At 30.9% G+C, this 25,672-nt stretch overlaps 2 protein-coding genes across 3 annotated transcripts; one reads left to right on the top strand and one right to left on the bottom strand.

Annotated features, from left to right (window-relative positions):
- The first annotated feature begins 2,148 nt into the window (after positions 1–2,148).
- LOC140980622 (uncharacterized) lies at positions 2,149–5,183 on the top strand. Its single transcript, XM_073446565.1, has 5 exons — positions 2,149–2,548; positions 2,956–3,059; positions 3,184–3,355; positions 3,602–3,724; positions 4,262–5,183. The coding sequence occupies exons 1-5, from the start codon at positions 2,357–2,359 to the stop codon at positions 4,973–4,975; spliced, it is 1,305 nt and encodes a 434-aa protein (XP_073302666.1). The 5' UTR covers positions 2,149–2,356; the 3' UTR covers positions 4,976–5,183.
- A 1,424-nt stretch (positions 5,184–6,607) lies between these two features.
- On the bottom strand, positions 6,608–11,541 carry LOC140980623 (transcription factor TGA2.3-like). Of its 2 annotated transcripts, XM_073446567.1 has the most exons (10): positions 11,432–11,541; positions 11,115–11,333; positions 8,637–8,714; positions 8,482–8,541; positions 8,293–8,370; positions 8,146–8,203; positions 7,794–8,065; positions 7,215–7,460; positions 6,872–7,051; positions 6,608–6,780 (listed from the first exon to the last, which is right to left on the bottom strand). In XM_073446567.1, the coding sequence occupies exons 2-9, from the start codon at positions 11,328–11,330 to the stop codon at positions 6,905–6,907; spliced, it is 1,155 nt and encodes a 384-aa protein (XP_073302668.1). In that variant the 5' UTR covers positions 11,331–11,333; positions 11,432–11,541; the 3' UTR covers positions 6,608–6,780; positions 6,872–6,904. The 2 variants fall into 2 exon arrangements, with proteins under 2 accessions (XP_073302668.1, XP_073302667.1); XM_073446566.1 differs by having other exon boundaries at positions 6,608–7,051.
- Positions 11,542–25,672: the final 14,131 nt, after the last annotated feature.

Raw genomic sequence — 25,672 nt, 5'->3', positions numbered from 1 at the left:
ATTCTAGATAAAAACTGTTTTTTTTAAAAAAAATTATTTGATTTTGCTTAGAATTCTTTTTCGTGTCTTCTAGATGGTGTTGAATTTTTTTCAATCTAAGAGTGGAGTACTTCTACATATTTTTAGATTGCTTGTCGAACTTGGATTTTTGCATGAAATTTCTCGGAAACTTCACGTTTTAGAAAGGATTTGTTTTGCGCTCAGTGTATTTGTGCGCTTTAATTAATTTTAGGGCCTTTCAGATATGAATCCGAATATGAAAATAAGTTTGGAGGTACTGTAGCAAAGAAAAATTGATGATAATCTGTAAGGAGTAGTATAGCTGTATAGGTGTTCAAAACTGGTCTCAATATTTATCAATCCTAAAATTTTGACATTTTGGTGAGAAAAGCACGAGCCGTAACAGACTGCCTTTTTTTTTTTATATATACATTAAGAGATACATGTCTCGATTGTATTTGTGCGTATTTTTATGCCAATGTTGCTATTGGTCAATTTTAGTCAATCTTGTGTTGTCCTCCATTCATAAGCGTAACTTGGGAAATTTCGTAGGTGTTTATTTTATTTTGATAATCCACTTTGAGTGAAGAAAGGTTGAATTTGATGATTAAAATTTTGGTAGATGTCGTCTCGAGTCATTATCATGTACAAACAAATAGTTCAATTATCATTAAATTAATAAAAATAATCATAATAAATGTGTTCGATGTGGTCTTATTTAAGATAAATTAATATTTGATAAACTAATAATTTTTTACAAATTAACAAAATTATAAACTTTTTGAAAACCCTTATAAATCCACATACCTAAATATCATAAATGAACAACTATCCAAAATTACGGAGATAGTTAGGATAATTTAGCAAAATATGATTATGTTTTTGAGCTGCGATTAAAATTGGTGAAGAATTATTGTTATGATTTTTTTTTTCACATGATTAGTTTTAGAAACGCTTGTACTGACATTAACCATAAATTTTAATTGATTAATCAATTAAATATATAATATTATTCAATGATTAAAAACAATGAATATCACTCATTTTAATTTATGTACAACGAATTTTAATTTTTATATTGATTAAGAATCGAATAAAGTACTCATTAAAATAATACGTTATTAAATTATCGATTATCTCAATGAAGTAATAAATTTTCGAAGTTCCACTACTATTTATTTATATAGATTTTGCTATATTTAAGATGGGAGAACACACACACACACACACACAAAGTGTTTGCTGTTTAAAATATTAAAATTGAATTATTATCGTTTATAATTTTTTTTATGAAACGACAGAAACTGGATATTACATAACTCGAATCCAAACTCCAGGTACTTGATTATGCAAAATAGTTTAAATGATAACTGATAAGTTAATTGATTCGTGTGGATTTCAATCAATAAATTGCCAATTTCATCCTTGTTTAAAATCCTCGAGGTCTCGATCCAATTAATCGTTCTTTATGACATTAGAAATTTTATGCAGCTATCTCAAGTTATTGCTACTTTTGTATCACTCACGTTACTACACAACTCACATAATTTTGATATTGATATGAGCCGCTCAACAAACTCTGACTTTGTCCTAATTTCCTTCCACTTGGGATATCGTATATATTACACGCTCTCAGCAGCATTATGTGAATCTTTTATTGTAATGCAAGCTGGACGCCAAATTTTTTAATAAAACTCACTATCAGTGAACCTGTGCGCTTGAGCTTTTGTCGTGTAATTTTTGGTCTCCTAAAGTTTTGACTATTGCTCTATTTTGTCTTTATATGATAGAAATTTCGCCCATTGATCCATTAACAAATTATTTTTATATGTTTCGATTTTTTTTGGGTAGAAAAATATAATTATTCATTCATCATAGATTTAGGATTATTTTGATAATTCAACTCTCACGATTAATTCTTGATATACCCATTCCTCGACTCCAAGAGAAAAATCAAAACTTTGACCCCCGTAGTTGCTAGGTACCTTCGAGGAGGACCGCGTAAGCCACATATAATTTGCATCCCCACTCCTAATAACATTATTTTTTTGTGTGTGTGTGTGTGTATATATATATATTAGTATGATTTACTATTGTTTTTTAAATAATAAATAAATAAATTACTTCGTTCGTAAGAAATGACCCCACGCGTCCTTCGGCATGTAATAATACGTGTATCATATATAAAACTTCCAAAATTTGTTTAAGCCGCAGTGGTCTGCTTCCCTTCGTCACTAGCAAAAGGTGCAAATCGGCGACTGCTTGTTTGTACTCTAATACCCTACTCGGAAACAGCTAAGCACTCCAAGTTCTTGGAAAGAACAGTGTAGTTCTTGCTCAAGAAAATATATTACTTATGGGAATTAGAAGAAAGTTGGATTCGTTAATGAGAAAAGGTTTCAAGACTTCGGAATTCAAGGGGACTGTGAATTTAGCGATTTCTAGATTGGCAGTGTTAAAGAACCAGCGCCAAGCACGGGGCAACGTTGCACGTTCCGACGTCGTTGAATTCCTTAACCTCGGCTACCATGAAAGGGCTCTTCTAAGGGTAATATATTTATTTGTCGTCTACTATTTATGTGAAATTAGTATTAATTTCTCGTGTTTTCGTTCTCAAAATTTTAAAATACAATGAGTTGATAGTTTTTTTTTCCATAGGCTTTTTTTAGAAATCTTGTAATTTTACGGGTAGTTTATGAAGTTAACCAACCATTACTGTACACTATCTTGCTCATGCTTGCAAATAGCATTGTTTTTTTTTTGTTGTCTTCCCATGCTCTTAATTATAGTTCGGTAACTTAATAGTTTATCGAATTGATCTTGTTTGTGTGACTTTTTAAGCCGTTTCTGCCTAATGCTCATTCAGCATCTACACTTGATTCTTGGATTCTTTTGGGTCGAGTTGTTTATGGATATCTTATTGTATTGTTCGTGTATTGGTATGCATGCATGCAGGTTGAGCAAGTGATCAAGGAGCAAAACATGTTGGATGTGTATATCCTGTTGGAAGGATACTGTCATTTGTTGATTGAGAGAATCAGCCTCATCGAACAAGAAAAGTTTGTTTTCTTCTCTCATATGTTCTCTTAATTTCTTAATAGCAAATTCAGAATTTTGTTGCTAGAAATCAAATTTTCTTTCCCAAACCACAGTTCATATATCAAGTTTTGTCGATTCATGCAGAGAATGTCCTGATGAACTTGTCGAAGCTGCATCAAGCTTGATTTATGCTGCTTCAAGATGTGGTGATTTTCCAGAACTTCAACAAATTCGCAAGATTTTCGCCTCTCATTTTGGGAAGGATTTTGTGGCTCGGGCAGTTGAATTACGCAACAAGTGTGGTGTTAATCCCAAGGTACATATTTGCTAAATATATAGTAGATCTTTACCTAGATCTCGCTTTTCTATGGACCCTTAATTCAAAAGTTTGAGTTCTTTCTATATCGAGACCATTACTACCACTTTAGCGTGATCTAATGACGATCAATGCTCAAAACTGTCAAACATGAGCCCACCTGTTTGACCCAATGATAACAATTGGATCTAGCATATATTAATCAATTTAAAATTATATTTAGTACCTAATTTGTTTGTTGCACAGATAATACAGAAGCTTTCTACAAAAATCCCAACCTTGGAGAGTAAAATGAAGGTGCTTCAAGATATTGCTACAGATAACAACATTGTTATGCCAGATGAGACGGATGCTCTACCCATCGTACCGGTACGAAAATCTTCCAACCTTTCAGCTTAATCATTCGCTCTAAATTTTCACATGTAACATCTTTACAAACTCTGGGAAAATAGTTTTTTATCCACTAACTTTTTAGATTTTTTTAGTTTGGTCTATTAAATTTTCAAAATTTGGTTGGTATATTAAGTTTTAATTTTGGACCATTTTAGTGAAATTACCTATCTGATACTGAAATATGATGTTAACGACCATGAGAAATGATGTCGCCTACATTTGGACCAAAATAGTTGAAAATTAAAAATATTAAACCTAAACAAAAATTTAAGAATTTAATGGACCAAAACAAAACAAAAAATCGAACAAGTTAATGGATCAACATTTTTCTAAAACATTATACATTGCTGACTCCAGCAATTTTCTTTTCATCTTGTTGCGTATCAATGCATGTCTCAAAAGTATTTGAGTTCAAATCCCATATTTATGGGTAGCAGTCATATTAGATGTCCCAAAAAAAAGGGATCAATTCGAAACTTTAATCTGAATTTTCTGAATCTGTCACCTCATCAGGAAGAAGAAGATTCAAGAAAAGGAAATCAGCAAAATAACTCAAAAAGGCATGATGACGTAGAAGAAGCAGTGGATTTCACAGAATCGCAAAAATTCAAGGTAAAATACAGAGATGTTGCTCATGCAGCACAAGCGGCCTTCGAATCCGCAGCATACGCCGCGGCTGCCGCCAGAGCGGCTGTGAAGCTCTCTCGATCTGAATCAACCGATCCTGACGACCCAGATACTCCAAATCATCAGCCAAGAAAAATATCATCGGCCACATTTGATCCTAAGCGAGATGATGAAAAGGATTCATTAGAAGATGAACTGGAATTTGGAAAAGTTCACCCCGTTCAAAGACATGATCGGGTTCCGGAAACTGAGAACAAAACAGGTTCCAAAAGTTCCTTGTCTGGAACAACTGCGGATTTAGCAGCTGACAACATTAAGGAAATGGAAACCTCGTCAGAAGAGGGAAATATTGATTCCAAGACACTGGAAAGAGAGGTAGTTTTATATCAAAGTGACGATGAAAACGACGAATTTACTAAAGGGAGTGGCAATAATTCAACTGTAAAGTATTATCCTTTACTTGTCGGAGCTGAATTTAAAACTGAGCCCGAGTTTGAGCTTCAAAATCCGTCAGCATTTGTGACGAGAACCGAGAGTACTTCAGAACCTCTGAACATCAACCGGAGGCCGATTTCTGTGAGGACTAAATGGAGACAGTGAATGTGATAAAAGTTCACTTACGAGAGTTTACGATTGCGCGCTCAAGGTTGGAATATGAATATGTCAGTAATCATGGCGGATTGTTTTGTGTTTTGTGTTTTGTGAGAATATCAGGGGTCCTTCACTTGAATGTATGAGTTCAAGTGAGATTTAATGCGATAAAAATTGTGTTATTAAAATTTTTGAGTTGGGTTGTATAAATAATAATATGTTTATTTGTTACATTCAATTATTTGATTGATATGAGATAAATAATAATCTCTATATTAAATTGCAACAAACATTTGATGAATTAAAATTTTTTTTTTTAATTTTTGGATATGAAGTTTGATGCAATTATTAGAAAAGATGTAAAGTGATTATTATATGAAGTTGAAATAAAATGCAAAGATGTATACAAAGTGTAAATAAAAAATAATTTTATTATTTGTTTTTTGAATGATTAATTGAAGTATAAAATGATAAGTAGAATAAATATTTATCAAATGATAGGAAAAATTGTAAAAATATTGTCTAAAAATCGACATATTTTAGGTTTTGATGTGTCTTGATATTGTAAGTTGCTTGTTTTTGTCTTTGGATCATATTTCGCTAAAGAAATTGAGAGATTTTTTCCCGACCTCAATTGTTGAATTTTTATTTTATTTTTTTTTTATCTTGAATGTTATTTTAACAACTATATTTCCTTGTTACATATTTCAAAGATACGACTATTTAATGACTTTTTTTATTTTTTATTTTAAAAAAAAATAACTCGAATTGAATGCTACTCGAATCCAAACTTGATTCAATAAAGGCATATTGTTTTGCATTTGCTGCCAATTGGAAACAACTTACAATTCCGACCCTTAACTCTATATATCCCAAAATATATGAATCTTAAAACATCGAAGTACACAATACGATTCCCACGGAGAATCTTAAACAAGAAATGCATGAAAAACATGGCTACTTGTGGTAATGAATTGGAGCATGAAAATGATGTTTCCTATCATGAGCTGAGGCGGCAAGTCATGAAATTTATAGGTGAAGACTGAAGATGATGATTGTGTTGGTGCAATACTCGAAGCTCGGAAACAAAGCCCGAATCACAGGCCATCTCGTGTTTCGCAAACAAGATGGTATAGTAATTGGGCTGGAAACCAGAAGGAACGTGCAGCACCTTCTTGGATAATTAACTTGTGGGGAGCTAGTAATCTGACTGGGGTTTTTATTCCACAGATCGTTCGCCCAAAACAGAAAACCGAATCAAGTATGTTTGTTCTTACATCATACAAAAAACTCTCTTCTGCCTACTGCTTATGTTTTGTTGATGGCTACTGCAGGAAGGAAGAAGAATCACAGGGGAAGAGCATGCAACAGGGCCAAAAGTTCGGGGTAGTTGTAGATTATTTTCACATTCAAGTTTAAAGATTCCCGAGATCATATAGTTTTTAGAAGCGCAAGGTGTAGCTTATAAGTATCATAACACCAAGGCGCAGTGCACGGGAAGCGAAGAGGGGGCGGGTATGATTGAACTGAAGCACCCTAAAAGGATAAGTTGAACTCAAAATATCTCAAGGAACTTTAGCTAGATTATCGAAGAATAACTAAATAAGTATCTTTAATAGATAACCTAAAATGGATATTCATCGTGGATTTTATCATCTCCATATTGAAGGTGCGCTTAAAAGTGGCCCCCGAGTCTTGGGCCATATGGTTAAGGCACAAGCTTCATTGAAGACTGCGCTTACCTTGTGTCAAGACAAACGCAGAGCCTCAACTAGTCTTGAGCCAACGTAATCCCCAGATAAGAAACATCAATTCTACAAAGGAATCAGACAATTTCACATAGCAATAACTCCGTGGTTCCATTGTGATCAAGAAGTTTTAAGCAGAAAGATTTAACATACATACGTCAAATATGGTGAGAAGCACACAGGGAAAAGTTCATTCCCTGGGGCGTGCACACCACAAAGAACTCAGGGCCCGGAGTCTCGACTTGTAATCGTTGATGGCAAGAAGAGCACGAGCAGCTTGACGGGTGGTCAAGATTCGCTGCAACTGTTGCAAAGTTTGCTGTCTCAAGAGGTCAGCCTGTCAAGTTACAAATACATTACCTCTTGATAAATTGGAAATACAGACAAAATTTTAAATACACTCGGGTTGTCCGAGGATTGTGACGATGATCCATATAATCATAGATTCATAATTGCTGCATCGTATGAAAATCATATGTAGTAGGATAGATTAAATGTACCTGATGGAGGAAATTTTGGATTGCGGCGAGTTTGCTCATGGCCATCGACATTTGTTTCATGTAATCCATAACATATCCAGAGTCGCGAGGAGTTGAGGAGATGGAGGATAATGTGTCGACAAGTGATTGTTGCAAAGCTTCCATTCCTTGAGACAGCGCATCCTCTGCTTGTTGAGAGGATTGCTGTAAACTTCGGATTCCCATCAATTGTTGTTCAGTTAATGGCTCAATTTGCCTTTCAGGTATCTATTCCAAAGACTGAACGGGTTAGAACAAATCAAGACTTGTCACTTTGTACACACAACAGAACTATGGAGTTTTCTTGAGCATATTTTCCAACAATCCTAAAACCATATGTTAAAAAGGATTTTTCAACTCATCCTAGCCTAGATTATTTCATACATAATACACGCAACATTATGTTTTGAGAGCCTTCGTCGAATCTTCCACTACAAATCAAGGCAGATACAGCAGAGGGCAAAGAAGTGCAGATCTCCCCATATATTCATTCACGACCTTCATCAGAAAAGCGCGAACAAAATAAATAATATGCCAGAGATAAAGGAATCGTCAAATCACCTTGAGAACTTCTGAGGAACGGAAACCTCCTAGCCACATGAAACATCTTTCAGTAGGAGCCTTCCACATACCAGAAAGCATGTGAAACACGTCCGATTTCGCACCAACACTCTTCAACCGGAACACTTCATCATAATGGGACATCACCGCATCAACAATAAGACGTAGTTCAGTATCTCCTGCATGAGAATTTACAGCTGATCTCAGATCCTCTATCAGCCTGTGATGTTCTTCAAGCCATCGGGCATACTCCATGTCAAATGCCAAAGCCCCTACACAGTGTAATAGTATGGGTTTTCGTACTCGATTAAATCTTGACTAAAAGATTATGTTATTTCACAACTTTACCGACCATTTCCACTGATAGAATGACTATGATCTCCCGAGAATCCGGACGTAACAACGATGCCCTGCATTACAAACATGAAGACATTTTAAAAAAATATATAATCCATTTTATTTTTTATGAACACATTGCATATGACATAGAGAAAAGCACCTGCTGTCGTGCTCGTTTCAACTCCTGCTCCAGTTGGGTAAGCTTTTGTCGGCTATTCTCAAGTTGTTGAACATAAACCTAAAACACAAAGATTAGGACAGGGAAGTAAAACATGATCCCGAGCTTTTCCCTATTGAACTGAACTTTTTCACAAAGATAACATAATAAATTCAATAGATCAACGCATACTTTCTTCCTAATCCGACTTTTCTTTGCAGCTTCCCGATTCTGAGCCAACCTACGAAGTGCCTAGAAAATAGCCACAAAAACAAACAAAACAATCACTAAAAAATAACAATAAATATCACATGAAAATGAGACAACAGCAACATAAAAAAATCAACCTTTTGCTCTCCATTTTTTCCGTCGCAAGGGTCCCTCGAATCCAAAGTTGTCAATCTCGCGATATGGACTCCAGGTAACTAAAAGTACAAACCGAAATTAACTACAAATTATTTCAACAATAAAAAAACTAGTAAAAATATGAAAGAATAAAAGATACTCTCGCAGAGAAAGAACTTTCAAGCTTCCTGTTAATTTATACTTCATGGACACTCGAAATAAATCCACTATCATAACTTCGATAAGTAGCAAATATAACATGCTTCAGATTTTCGAGTTTCAATGATTATCTTGTAGTTCTTTTTCTTTTCTTTTACTTTTTCTTTTTTGCAATTTTAGGAAACAAACAAATATGCAACAATTCGTCGGCTAACGGTAAACATACATGGCCTACCTGATCTCAACGGCAGGATCTCAAGAACCCTATCTGCAGTGATAACAACTAGTTTGGTCTCTACAGGCTTTACTATTACAACCATAACCCCTTATCTTGGCAGAAAAATCATTAGCTTCAGATAGAGTAATATCGTGAGAATAGAGGTGTAAACGAACTTGAGTAGGTTTGTGAGCTTTTCAAGCCGAACTCAAATATGTTCAAACTTTTTTCGGATTTTGTTCGATAGTTCCGAGTCGTTTGCGATTCTTTATATTTTAATAACTTAATTTAATATAAATATATATATTCGAGTCATTCAATTATTTATTTTCAAGTTAGTGTTCGAATAGTTCGCGAACATATTCGAATTTTTCAGCCGAACTCGAACAAAAAATTTTAAATTTTACGAGCTCGGATACATCTATTACAATTTTCATCGTATCTGACTAGATTCAACATATCTTGAGTTGTTGGCATGCACGTCCCGTGCCCATACATTACGATGCAATATTAATTGATCGAATAATTTTCATATAAAAAGGTAATTTAGAACACACTTCAATACATATTAATTTACATCACCAAACAACTGAAAAATCGAAGCTTTATAAATTTTGAAGCTGGTTTTTTTATAGAATCTCTAAGTGATTCCTCAGCCATCCTCAACCTCATGTAATAGTAAGTACAGTCAAACTTTAGCAGGTCTACGCAATCGATATATATTCAACAACCTATTCCAAAATATTCATGAGTACAAATTACTGAATTTAACCTCAGAAATATCAAGATTCATAAAGAAATATAAACTCAAATCTAGTACGCAAAGTTCCTGGGCCGAGTAAATGAATAAAGGGAGAGGTCAAAAAATTAAAGAACTTGGGTGAAGAATTATTTTTATGCTTTATTATAGTGAGAAGTTCGTACCCCTCATGTTATCTGAGACTGAGAGGGGTGGACACTAGCGTTCGACTCGAAAATTTTGAAACTCGAGCTCGATTTTGAAAAAAAGATAAACTCAGATTGAGTAAAGATCTTTGAATCCAGCCTCAACATAGGTATTGTGTATATATATTTCTTTTAAATAATCCAACCCAATTCATTTTTTGCTTAAGATTTTCTCGTCTTTTAGGTCACTAACCCATTACACTACTTTAATTAGGTCATCTCTAACCCATTACACTACTTTAATTAACACAACACCCACTTGAAGATATTATAGTTTTTACACCAAATATAAAATTCATATCTTCAACTCATCGACACTGAAATCTACCCTAAAAAGAATATCCTCAATATATGCCCTACTATTTTATTTACTACAACTAATTTATCACAACATATTTATTAACACAATAATATTTGTCTTTAATTTTCAATAATTGGAATTGTAATCTTTTCTTAAGTTGTATAATTTTTAATTAAATTATAATTACATAAATTTATGTTTTTATGTAATTAAATCATTTATATATATTTCCAATTTTATTCAATTACATTTATAAAAAAAAATTATGTAATTATTTATTCTTTAATTAAAGTAATCAAAATTAACAATTATAAAAACAAAAAAAAAAAAACAAAAAAATTTGACGCTGTTGTCCGATTGGAGACTTCTTCTTCATAAAAGACAAATAAAGTCAAATCACCAAACACATGTTACTACTTTCAGAAAAATATTGCTCTTACCATTCCATGGTCCAATCATGCAGCATATTATAAAAATCAGTTTTTTAGAATAATATAAATATTTAAAATAATGGGTCATATTAATGGTTTAAGTAATACTTTATAACATAAGTAATTAAAAAAAATTATTTCTAAAGTATTCACCTATCATGACATCAAGCTTTAGCTCCATATGAGATGGTTTAAGAGTTTGAATCTCAATATGGTTTACGAGCTACTCAAATTCGAATCGAGCTCGATCAAGAACCCTAGCCGAGCTCACATAAGTTAGTTTGATTCACTTGAATTCATATATGATCAATCTATAAAACTATAGCTAAAAATTACTTGATGCAAAAAAATATATATATATCCGTCAAAAAGTTTTTTTTTTCCCAAAGGATGAGGCACTTTCCGACAGGTGGTAAAAAAAAAAGACCTGATTTTTGTCATCAGTGTCTGTAGACGCATCAGTCTGTTGGCTGTGATCTGCCACCACCCCGGAATCGCCCCAGTTCTCAAACTGCCCGTTTCCCAAAGCTCCACCGCCACCGCCAATACTACCGCCGCCAACAGCCATCAGTCCTCCCTTCTGCAACATGAACTGGGCAGAGTCTACTCCTCCCACAGCTGATCTCATCTCAGACGAAACCATACTCTACACAAAAGCACGACAAATATTCACAATAACGTACAAGCTAGAACATAAAAATATGTGTAAGTACAAACGGAAACAAGTTTCTTTGGAAGACATACAGCGTTGATTCCACCAAACTGTAAGTTGTTGGACAAAACAGAAACACTTCTTGCATTTGGATAATTGAATATCGATTCTACAAATAGCAGAGTTAGCTGCTGGTTACCATGAACGAAGAAATAGAGTATAAAAACTGAAAAATGGAACCATCTTTAGAAACGGAAAAGATATATATTACTCATTACCAGCATGATCAAATGGACCATTTCCAGTTGACTGATCGAGCTCCCCGAGATCCGCAAAACGGGTACCATTTCCACTGCCTTCGTCAACTCTACATATACATATGCTTACAGTTACACCACATAACACATTAACATAGAAAGAACCAAACAAACAGACCACACAGAAAACCCATGTCAAAAAGTCAAGCATGCAACTTTTACAATGAAAACAAGGAATAAACCAAACTTCAACACGCGCCTGAAGTAAAATGGCGAATTCGAGTGACAAAAAACATCGTTGTTTGTGAGAGACATAGTCTGCTGAACTGAAGCTTTGAAGCCTTGAATTTTTCTTTCTCACATTCACGGCATGCAATGATATTTTAAACAGCGGCGAGATCTCCGTGGGTACAATACAACGCTCGGAGAATTAAATTAAAGTCTGAGAAGTAGAACAGAAAAGTGTTGAGTAGAAAGGTGAAATGACGGTGATAAAAATACGAGAAAAGGTTAAAAAGACAAATCTCGGAAGCAATCTTTTTCGACAGAGGATAGCGTATCTAAGCGGTGTGGCTTTTTAATATGTATTATTTAATTTAAAATACTAACCACCCTACAACGAACAATAAAAGAACTTTGGCGAGGCTTCTAAAATTATGCAAAAATTTGTGTGAGATGGTCTAATGGATCGTATTTGATGAGACGGATATCTTATTTGAGTCATCTAAAAAAATATTATTTTTTATTTTAAGAGTATTACTTTTTATTTTGAATATCGGTAGAATGAACCCGTCTCACATATAAAGATTCGTGAGACCATCTCAAGAGACTTACTCCTAAAATTATGGCTAATTGTGCCAGCTCTTAATAGAAAAATCATTAATACGTTAATATATTTTTTATTTTTTAAAAATCGAGTGTATTTAACCTGTGCAGAAAAAATTGAAGCAAATTTCACAAAAGTAGTTGTGATAATTTTATGAAATGAATTTTCGACTCAGCTCAGAAAAATTATTTATTTTTATGTTCAAAATATTAATTTTCTCTTTTTTTGTTATCTATGTTACGAAAAATATGATATAATATAATATATGTTGATTTGAGTAAAATTATTATTTTTTACGTCAAAAATATATAATGTAATATATACTNACTCTTATACTGATATGTATAGTAGAGTGATTCCATTACGTTCCGCATTTAATATTATATTTAAAAAAAAAATTAGATCCTGTTTATTATAATTGATTAATTAGTCCCAATGACAATTAAGAACATGATTAACGTCCGGGTCCCCACATTATCTGAGTTAAAATTATAGTTTTTTATGTCGAAAATATTGATTTTCACTGCATATATAGATCACATCANTGTGAGACCCGAAGGTCTCGCGCATATGCGCAGCGAGATAGCGCGCATATGCGCGAGCTATANGAATGTATAATTTTTAAAAAAAATCAATTAAATGTTTCGTATTTTTAAATATATACATTTTTAATATAATTTTACCTCGACTATTATAATCAAATAGATTTAGAAATATAACACAAAAAATAATTTATAATAAAAATTATTGAGTAATATTATATGTACATTCAAAATATAAATCAATTTTTATAATACAAAAATTTTATTTATCAAAATTTCAACATAAATTCAATACAAATATCACGATTTAATAACAAAATTTTACGACACATATAATTATACTACAATATGACTAAAACTATACGTGCACAGTTTCTATCAGACAGACCCCTTTCCCTTCGAGTGTACCACTTTGGCCCAACAAGTTCTATCCTAATGTGCGCGTGGAACGTGCAACCTACAGTTTTGTCTTAAGCACCCTTGAATGCTCTTCGTGACAGTAATAATAATTTAATCATTTTTTATTATTTAATTTTAAATATATATAATATAGATCGATCTTTTTCCAAAAAATATATACTATAAAAAAAAATTGAGATTTTTAATAGTCTGATTTTATTATATCAATTAATTTCTACAAAAAAAATATTATATTTATTTAGATAAATAATATTTTTCATATATTTTATAAATCATAGAAAATGTGTATGTATATATGTGTATAATTATGTGTGTCATAATATAGTTGGAGAGAATTTAAAATTTTGGGATCTACGAAGTTGAAATTAAGATCCTACATATGGGTTTCAACACCAATACGATGTTAATATCAATATGGGTTGTTAAACACTCACCCACTTGTACCCCGTAATGTGAGCGTTCAAATGTTTAAACCCTAACATTACTTCTTCTTTTTTTATTATTTTTTTAAAAAAGAGAGTGAAAGGGATGGGCTGCTTGGCCCACCCCATTAATTACATATATTAATATTTTATATATATGTATATTATTTAATTTATTTTAATAAGATGAATGATTAGGACAACTGGACCTACAAATAATGAGTGTTAATATTAAAATAAATGTGGTAAAATGTGTTAATATAATGTGTATGTGGCATATGAACCCTACGATTTTTGATGAGATGGTGAGTGTTATAACGGTAATGAATGCATATGTCGTAATGTGTATAATACTTCTTAAACGTGTGTCAAAATATGAGTATTTTTTTGTTTTTACATTTTTAATTAAAGTATTATAGAGGATTTGTAGGTGAAAGTTGTGTATGATGGTGAATTATATTTTAGGTGATAATATTTTTAGGTGTATGATAAAAGTAGTTGGACTTGAAATGCTTAATGAAGTATTACTTTTATATATATGCCATTTAAATGGGATATGAATGAGAATATTTTTTTATATTATCCATTTTATGTATAAAAATAAATTGTGAAGTCCAATTTATTGAGTGTAGCTAAGCTCCTTCAACATGTGTTGCTTATGTATATACCTCCCACGTGAGGCGATCAATAAATATAAGAAATGTCTGAAAATTCGAATATCTAAATTCTAGCCAACTATTCTAATCAATGATGCAAAAGAAAACATTGGAACGCGCACTTAGATGTCATATTTCAATGATATTATCTATTCTCATTAAGAAGCTCGTGGAGATCCGTGATGAGCTTTTGGCTCGTGAGGGGGGTTGGGATGCGGTGGTGGCTAGATTGTCGATTTAGTTTGGTACGGCGAGGGGTTTGTCGGAGGCCTACAGGAGTTTCTTACCAGGGGCAGGTAGATGGCCGTGGAAACCATTTATATGGAAACCACACATCTTACCCAAACACCGTTTCGCCCTTTGGATTTTTGCTCATGGGAAGTGCTTGACAAAGTATAGACGGCCCTATATCCTAGACAAGTCTTGTGGCCTTTGTGGTATTGTAAATGAAACTGCACAACATGTTTTTTTTGAGTGTACAGCTTCTACAGAGTTTTGGGTAAGATTGTGGGAGTGGTTGGAAGTTTAGTGTATGGCGCGTTCTATGACAGGTTTACTTCGTCTTCTCCGCAGGAGATTCAGAGGTGCTACCATGCGTGAACGGAGGTGCCACTCGGGGATAGCTGCATTGGTTTATCACATTTGGGGTGCTCGTAACATGGCATTTTTTGACGGTGAGAGGCCGGATGTGGAGGCTATCTTTCGGAAGATTTTGATTCATGTTCATCGAACGCTGGCTGCTGCTTGATGTTCATATTTTGTCTCTCAGTATTTGGATTTCATTCATGTGATGTATCTATTTTTTGATATAACCATTTTCTTCGATTATGGTTTTTGAACACTGATTTTGTGATATTTGGGTATGCCCAGTGTATTTTATATTCTCTTTATTTACCATCTATGATATGTGTTCATATTAAAAAAATGATATTATTATTTAAATTAATTATATACATGTTCGAGATAAGCACAAGTATTATAAAATAAAATTCTTAAAATCTTTATAAGATTTGGACTTATCAATATATACCCATAATAAATTTTTCCAAAAAAAAAAGGAGAAATATGATTCTTATTTCTAAGTTTATGTTTTGAAAGTGGTCGGAGCTCAATTATCATAACATTTTATCAACTTGACTCATATGTGAGAATCACGGCTAGAATTTTTTATTTAAAAAAAAGATTAATTAAACTTTTATAAATGAGTCTTATGAGATCAGTCAAGATATTTTGGAACACGACTACATTTGAAACTAAATAGTCGATCATATCGGGAGAATCTCTTAGTGAAATTAGTGGAAATAACCGCTACATATTCAAAGCACAAGTCAAATGGTCAACAATTTCAACCGTCAAGATACATGGAAAAAAAATAAATACATTCAAACTCGGTATAGACTTGAATTACACGACATCTATCTAGTAGATAATATATTATGTTATTTACAAAGTATAGATGAAATTTAAGAGTTGAAGAAAATAAAGATATTCTTCACCAAAATATTGAGTCCCCATAGAGATATGCTAATAAGGGAATATAGTCTTGGTAATCCAGATACTCTAGCCATAAACCTCTTTCCTTAATAAAAATTTGGCAGAATGATGTCATCTAACATTATTACAAAAGAACTATAAGAGATTAAGAGATATTAACATACATACTTCTTTATATTGTAAGTAAAATTATCTTCCAATGATAATTGGAAGCAAACCATGAAGATAAAACGAAAAGAGATTCAGATCTCATCCTTATGCCAAAAGTAGAGAAATCGGAACAAGTTATTGGAAACCAAAAACAATGTTCTTGACAGAATGTCAGATCTTACAAATCTGAACAAAGAAGTAGATAATAAAGAAGCATGATCTCATCCCAAGCCTCAAATTCATCTCAAAGTAACAGACGAACACTAATTAGAAAAACTTTCAGAAGAGCTAATATCACATATAATAAAAGTTTTAAAGACATCAATTGTTAGACATGTGGATCAAAATGACACATCTAACCAATTGTCAAGAAAACGAGAAAAATGGAATAATATGCATAGATCCAACTCCGAATATTTAAGAAGTTGTTTATTACCAAGATTTAGTTCAAGTATATCAGTTTGAGAATATTCCTTCAGATGATACTATATGAAGATGAAGAAGTCTTGAGTTAAGAAAGATCTGATGGAGAGACATATTTAGAGTCCGACTGAAGAAAAAGTGTTTCGACAAAAAACACATGAAGATTTTTATGGTTTCTTCAGTTAGACAATTGTATCTCACAACATGGTCCAAAAGATTATGAGAAAATCTTAGCTAGCTATACAGATATCAAAGATTCTCTATAATACAAGTAGAAAAGTTATTAGGTAATATTGGCCTAAGAAACAAAAAACATTACTTAATCTATAAGGTTTCAAGAAGAGAAATTGCAATCCCAAAGGAACTTACAAGAAACGGGTAGAGATCCAACTAATTCTTTTTGAAGAAGTAAAAGAGTAATTGCAGAAGCTCAAGCCAGAAGCAATGCAAACCATGTCACTTATTCACAATATAGCAGGCAATGTCATTACAAAAGCTACTTTCAAATAAGGAATATATTAACTAATAAATATTGTGATATTTGAAACAAATGGAAAATCTTCAATACTAGGTACAATCTCAAGAAATTTTTGCCCAGGAAAAATTGTTTGAGTCATTTATCCAAGATTTTCCTAAAATTTGGTAGATCTATATTTCAGTCGAGCCTTGATGTTACATCAAAACTTCAAGGAAAAAATGTTGATGGAATATGGTAATAGACCATACTCTATAAAACATCATGCTTCATATTATTTGTCTAATACACATAATTCTAAATTATTTATCATAAATGTGTTTATTGAAATACCAAAAATATTTGAAAAATTGCTAAGACAATTTATCCTAAAAGAATCGAGTCATCTTTAGTACAGAAAACAGATATCCAGATCCAAGATAAACCAATCGACTAAGAAATCAAAGTCTTAGACTAAAACAAAATATTATCTTTCCAAGGAGATAGAAGCATAAGTCACAGGTGGGAAACAACATATGTCCGAAAAACTCAACCGATACCAAAAAGCTTTTCAACAATAGGAAAATTTAGATGCCTGAAAAGATAAGAAAAATTAAAGTAGTATTTTATCTTACAAGTCAAGTTAATCATTCATTTGCAACATCATATAATATTTTAAACAACCTATAATAGGAACCTACCAACGGATAATAAACATCGGTGACTTGAAGATTCATTAAAGGAATTTTAGGAGAATAACCTAAAGAACTTGTTCTTGGATTAGAGTTTTTCGGGGAACATAAATCTTGAAAACGACTTGAGAGCGAAATAGAATTCACAGTAGAAGACATAGCGTGGATAATACAATGGCCACAAGTCCATTTCTCAATATACATTCTAGTCGATATGTTATATGAGCAATATAAAATAGAATATTTTTCTACTTATATTGATTGAGGACCTGGAATTTTTAAAGCGAAAAAATTAGTTTTTCCCAAATAATTGAAATAAGAATTACCTTAAATAGTTGGATGAGATTTCTCAAAACGTACCTCAATCTTATGTAAAAGAATTAAGAAAACAGATATATTAATCGGAGTTCAGGACAAACACCTTGATATAAGGTAAAAACAACACCAATTTATTTTCATTATATAGAATCAGACATTTTGTTAAGAAATAATTTCTTATAAAAGTTCAAAAGCTACACACAAGAGAATGAGATAAGAAGATCAATGTTTACAACACTTTGTGATCAAAAAAATCATGATCCAGCGACTAAAATAAGCATATTATAGAAATATGTCTCCAATTTCGCAGCAAGAGTGATGATGTACGAAAACTTCTAGACCCAAAAATGAAGAATTCCAGAAGATTTGGAGAAACAATATTCCAAATAATAACATATCAAAATATCCACCATAAGAGATGTAATTTATAAAGATAGTTTTTTTACAACGGAAAGATGTAAAGCTTGATACAATGTATCTCTAGAAGATATCAATAAAAAATTTAAAGAAAGCTGTAATGAGAACCCCTAAGCATGGTGAGAAGGAAATATACTCAAAGTCAATCTTAAAGTAAATGGAGAAATGTAGTGTGAGTTCGTCATCTTTGACCCAAAAAAAAAAAAGATATACAATTATTATCAAGAAACATTTGGACGTTAGTTTAATCAAAGAGGAGCTATCACCATACAACAGTCTATGTTTCTTGGTAAGAAATCACGGTGGACCAAAACAAACAAACCATTGATAGTAATTAATTACCAATAAATTAATAAAATCATATAATTTGATGCATATTTTATACATATAAGATATTATTTAATCAGTTGTATACGCAATACTAAAATGTTCTCTAAGTTTGATTGTATTTCTGGATTATATCAAATCCGAATGGAGAAATATTGTAAGAAATTTACAGCTTTCTTCAAATGACAAAGTCATTATATTTTAGAAGTATTGCCAATGAAATTGGTTAATGCACCTAAGAAATTTAAAAAAATGATAATATATTTAAATATTATCTTGATTTTATGTTTTTCTATATTGATGATATTTTTATTCCATCTAAAAATATATATGAGCATGTTAAAAATTTAGAAATATTTTCTAAAGTTTGTAAACATGAAAGACTAGTATTATCTGAAAAGGAGGCAATCATCGTTATAAGGAAGATTGAATTCCTTGAAGTAGAAATGGACAAGTCAGAAATAATTCTGCAAGAACACGTTGTGGAAAATGTGCAGAATTTTCAAAATAAATTTGAAGACAAATTCAAAGTTTCTTAAGAGTTGTTAATTTTGCTGAATGTTTATTAAGAATCTATTAAAACACAAAAAGATTTTCAATCAATTACTAAAAAAATGCAAGATTTGTGTGGACAAAAGAATATACCTGATGGCTTAGCCAACTAAAAGAAATTTGAAAGAAACTTTGAAGATGATTATTCCTCAATATGAAGATAATATGATATTATACACATATAATGTGACCGTTTGTGGACAACGATTCTAACGAAACTCACACAAGAAGGTAACAATCGTGCAGATACTGCACTAGATTCTTCTCGGATGAAGAAGTCAAACAGTGATATATCAACGAAAAATAATTTAATGCAGTAAAAAAAGTTTTAAAAATAGTCATTTTTCTTACTTGCTAAGAAATTCATATTGATAGTTGATAATATACATGTTCAAGCTTTCTCAAAGATATAATTGATTATAAACCAAATAAGTCATCTTTATGAAAAAGTATATTTTTGATATTATTATCATTAAATTTCACGAAAATATTCTTGTAGATTTTATAACAAGAGATGAACAATGGTGATACTGATACCATCACTAAAATACAGAAACATTTGATAGAACACCTTGAAATGCTTAAAGACGAGTTTAAAAAGTTTGCCAAAAATACAGAAATAGTGGGCATGCTACAACAAATTGATAATAGCATAATCTTCTATAAAATAACATGATGTTTACATGCTTACATACAATCATGATATATATTACAAAAGCTTATCCTCAAAGCTATCGAGAGACCATTGGCTTACGAAAAGGAAATTTTTCGAGTACATGGATTTACATTTGGAGCGGTGAATTCAATTATCCCTAACAAAAGTACTAAATATGGATCATTTTCGGATGAGCTTGCCCAAGCAAAAGGCAAGGCTCCGGATTCTTATCCCGAGTCATCAAGTCAGCCTAATATCTCGAGAATTGAAGAAAAGATATCAACCCTACACCTCAAACTGTCAAGGGTAGATTTAAAGTCGATACTAATGAAAATATAATTTATTCGCTTCAAGTATATCAGCATCATTGAGATAAATAAAAAAAATACGAACATGAATTAATCCGCTATGGGTCAGCAGGAAAATATCCTAAATTCTGATGAAACCTAATTCTCATCCTAAGAATTTTAAGCTATGATATGATTTTGGGGCTCTTGCCTCGATTTATATTATATCACCAAGTTTTCTGGATATATCTTTATTACCAAAATGGATCTAGGAAGATGTATATGAAACATGACAAATGATTATTATTTGAAGAGACATTCTACAGTTATATTTCTTTAGTGCAACACCAAAACCAGCCGAGAAATGCACACACTATGTTTTCCATTTTATCAAGCACAGGAGGTGGGGCACCGATGCTCAGAAATTTGTTAAGGATCCTTCAGTTGATGAAGTACACCTTGTTGTCGCACTCAGTGAAGATGATGTCTCTGTCAAGAGAGCATGATGATCATAGGGTCTGTCTTACATAAATGGACAAAATCAATTTTCTATTCAAATTCTATAATAATTTAGTTAACTGATTTTCCTGTTGAACACAATGACAGGGAAAGCTACATGATTGGCAGAAGAGACATTTGGGAAAAAATCTTATGTGGAACAAAAAGCCGTCGGTGAGTAAACAAATCTCCGAAAACTCTACAATATGGCTAACATCGGGAGATGGACGAAAGGAATCTACCCAAACTACACGAATTAGAAGAAGCCAAAATTTATAAAGACTTTCAGTTAAAATATTATCGAAAGTATCTTACAGAGACAAGTCCAAGTGGTGAATAACCACACAAGACACGTTTTCCTCAGAGACCACAAAAAAGTAAAAGATTTTCTGACAAATTTAAAGAAGGCTTGTGATTCAAGCACTACATTAGGGAAGATATGACCACTCAACCTCTACCCAAAGTGGCAGACATAAGAAAAAATAGGTCACCTCACAAGTAATTGTCCACAATAATTCTCAACAATTAACAAGAAATAATGTAAAGTTATCAACCAAGTATGAAGTCCGGATATCAAATTCACCAAGAACCTCTATACATATCAAGACAGAAGGAAGTTAGAGGCATCAATCATTATGTTCAATTTTCTTCAGGATAAAATTTTTAATATTTCAGTTTATTTGTATTGTGTTTCAAGCTACTATAAGTATTAAACAAATTGTCTTCTTCTTTACCGGGGTCACTATTATAATAATAAATATTATGTATGGATACAATTACAAAGCATTTTTCATCTCTTGTTAAATTTATTTAGAAATTAAATATGTTACTCTACGTCTTGATGTAGAAAACAAAATATGATTGTGTTAGGTGTTGTTGAATGAATCTATGAGAAGAACCATCGATTGCGACTGTGTGATTAAGCTGTGATGAGCAGTTTATAAAACTCCATAAATAGAACCCGACAACATTTTTGTCCAAAGGTAAAAGTTTTAATTTAATATAAAGAAACACGATGAGCTAGAAAAAAATTATAATTATAAGAAAAAAAATTATTTGAAAAAATGTAAATAAAAATAAAATCATGAATAAAATGTGAATTTTGAATAAAATAAGTTAAATGTCTGAAACAAAATCAACTATTTTAGGGCACTAAAAAGAAAAATAACTGAATCAAGAATTACCACATTGAAGACCAAATTGGCCATTACACTCGGAAATTAACAAAATGACAAATTTTCCATTCTGTTAGCTTTTTTTATTTGTCATATGAAAATGACATTATATTAATTTTTTTTTTATTAATAATTGAGCATCATGCATGCGTCAGCCAGAAATATGTCAATATTTGGTTTTAAATTTAGAAGGGACCGCCTAATGACATTTTCTTTTTGCTGTCCCGTCTTTTATTTTCTGTATTTAATTATATTTTCATTCTACCAAATAATTTGAGCAATTAATGCTCTCAGATAAATTTTGCATGCATTTCCAAAAGTATTTAAATTTATTTGTGGCAATAAATATTTTCAATTAAATCGATTGTTAAAATACTGTGAGTTTATATTTCAATTAATTGATTAATTTTGAATCAATTATAAATAAATTGTTTTAAAAAATAACACATAACGTATTCTAAATTACCTTTAAGAAAAATATCGAGTTAAATTATTCAATTTTCACATGAAAAATATTTTCACGATTTTATAGAAAACTGAGGCGAAGGAATGAAATATTGAGTTAATTGACTTTTTAGAAATTTATTATTTAAAATACAATAAAAATTGGACGAATTTGTCATACATTCCGATAGTATTGGAATGAAAATATTCTATAAACTAGTTTGGAAATTCGAAACACACCGAAACCAAACATATGAAAAATTGATCTCAATCAAGTTATTTTGTATTTGGATGAAGTCATTTGAAACTCACGATTTCGATTTTATTTTCATTATTAAATAAGTTAAGTAGAGGAAACTCAAATCTATCTTCTACTTATTTACACTATAATTATACTAATTACGATTGATTTCAAATCATTTTATTGTAAAAAAGAAGTGAGATTGATTTGAATTTCTTTTGTGTAAGTTATGTAATGAATATAAATACGTTTAAATACATGGTTTTTAAATTCTTTAATCCAAATATATATTTTGAAATCATGGATTTGAAATCCATACAGGATATACTTAACTTATATATGGTTATATGTAGGGACACAGCTAGTAAAATCAAATTGGATGACGAAATTAATTTTTATAAATAATATATTATTGAAAAAATAAACGTAGAGAGTGACATGCATGCATAACAATATTTCTTGTACAGACACATATATTTTTAAAAAAAATAAAATAGTATGATCATAAAAATATATTATAATTTAGTACAAGAATGTATAATAAAAATTAAAACTTTGGTTTTAATTCTTATAGCACACACAAATGGCAAAAACTTGTGTGAGACGGTCTCACGGATCGTATTTTGTGAGACGGATCTCTTATTTGAGTCATCCATAAAAAAAATGTTACTTTTTATGCTAAGAGTATTACTTTTTATTGTGAATATCGGTAGTGTTGACCGTTTCACAGATAAAGATTCGTGACAATGTCTCACGGTAGATGTACTCCACACAAATTAGATCACTATTATGCATTAAGCAATTATTAGGTTCAAACAGGGAGTTTTAAGTCACGAATAAACAATAGATATCCCATCAATTTAATAGCTAATTTGCATTAAATGGGTGTATCATGCATAAGATTTGAAATATATTGCACAATCTCGTTAATTAATTAAAAAGTATATCTGTAGCTGAAATGTTTGAATTTTTTCCATTTTCAAAACATACGAATCAAACAATATTAATGTATCTGTCCAGCTTCTTAAAAATTATATTTTCTGCGTTCATACGTCCTATATACCGTATTTATTACATCCCATTTAACTTTCCAACACTTCAAAATAATTTAGTATTACTGTTGATATTTTGCACGCTCATATATATATTTTATAATTGATTCGATTTATATTTAAATAAAAATAATATCATAATTATAAAAATTAATTATGAGTCATTCTACAATTTAAAATAATTACATATTTGTAATTTGATTAGATAATATTTAAATGAAAATCATATAATAATTGTGAAAATTAGCGAGTGATTAAATTGTAATTTCGAAATAATGAACTAAAAATTGTAAGAGATCACATCTAAACTCCAATAAATAATATTTTAAAATCTTAAGACTACCACCCACACAACTAAACTATTAACATCTGATGTCACTTTTTTATGGTCCACCTAGCCAACCAAATCAAACGACACAACTTCAACAGCTTGACGCATGATAACTTTCAAGAATTCGCCAATCTCAATAATTTAGGAATCATTTAGAGTAAATTATTTGAAATATATAAATTTACTGCAACTAAGATATTTTATAATATAATACTTTGAATAGAGTAAAATAAATATCTATTAAAAAAATTAAAATCTAAATTCTAGGATGATAAACTATTATGGTTAATTAAAAAATTTATATACTATATTGATATGTAGTTAGACATTAATAAATATTTTAAGTTAATGATAACGAATTTATTATGATTCAAACTTAGAATTATGAACTCACTCTTTTTTGAATAGATTAAATTTATTATGTGATAATTGGAATGAATGAGAACAGAACGAAGATAGGAAACAATTTGTACGATAAATAGTAATATTTCTTTGTTTATATTTTAATGAACGATGATTTGATCAATAAATTTTCTAATTAAATGAAAAAAAATTCATATTAAAACATCTAAAAAAATGAGAAGTATATATGATGACTGATATCTTAGACTTCAGTTAAATAAAATCATCTAAATGAAACTTGTTAATGTATTAAAAACTTAACTGCTAGGATTATACCTATATTTTTATTTATTAATAAAATAGCAATTCAATTTAAAAAATACAAAAAAAAATTAGAATCGTATATGATAAATGATTATTTTAGTAATTAAAATTAAAATTATCCAATAAAAATAGTTAAAATATTAAAAACAAACTTAAACAATTTATTTATTATATTTTAAATTGTCATTAATAAAAATAAGAATTAGATCAGAGATGTTCATTATTAAGATATAAACGCAAAAAGCAATCTAAATAAAAATAACAATTTAAGTTTTTATACTCATTAGGCTTGTTGTTTTGGTTATTTACGAATGAATTTACTCTTTTCTATATTAGTTTGAAATTAGTTTATATAGATACATTTATCGTATGCTCGAGCTTGCTTATATTTTTAACAAGCTCAAATCAAGCTCAAACTCGAGCTCAACTATAAGTTTAATAAGCCGAGTTCGATACAAATTCGTTAAACATGATAAACGAGTTATTAATTATTTCAAAACGAGCGGAGCTCGAATCTCATGATAAAAACTTCAATCGAACTGAAACTGAGCTCGAACCTATATATATTTTAAACGATCGAGTTTGAACATGACACTGTTCAACTCGATTTAGTTCCTTTATATCCCTACTCGTCCGGAGGAATTCCCATAATGGGTATATGGTTCGGCTTCGCTCTGAATTAGTTGAAAACCCGCGGTGACTGGTGAGTTTGGGAAAGGAGACCTATATATTTATTTAAAATAAAATCTATAGTAAAAAAAATTTTAATATAAAAAAGTAGTTTAACGTCACGCTGGCATTAAAGATCGAAATGAAAGAACAATTATTTTGTTTGAACGTGCATGTTTAGCAAATTTGATTGTATCCACTTGTTGTGTATCAAATTTTGTTTTCTTCTTTTCATTTCTCAATATTTTCAAATTAAAACGACAGCAAATCAATTGATAAATCAGATCAAATAGAAAATTTTATTTGATTTTGAATTTTATTTTGCGATGGTTTTGATAGCAACAACTTGTTTTTCCATATATATA

Source organism: Primulina huaijiensis, chromosome 7 (genome assembly GCF_012295235.1).
Source record: "Primulina huaijiensis isolate GDHJ02 chromosome 7, ASM1229523v2, whole genome shotgun sequence".
Taxonomy (NCBI): Eukaryota; Viridiplantae; Streptophyta; class Magnoliopsida; order Lamiales; family Gesneriaceae; genus Primulina; species Primulina huaijiensis.
This window is presented reverse-complemented; position numbering and strand designations above follow the sequence as displayed.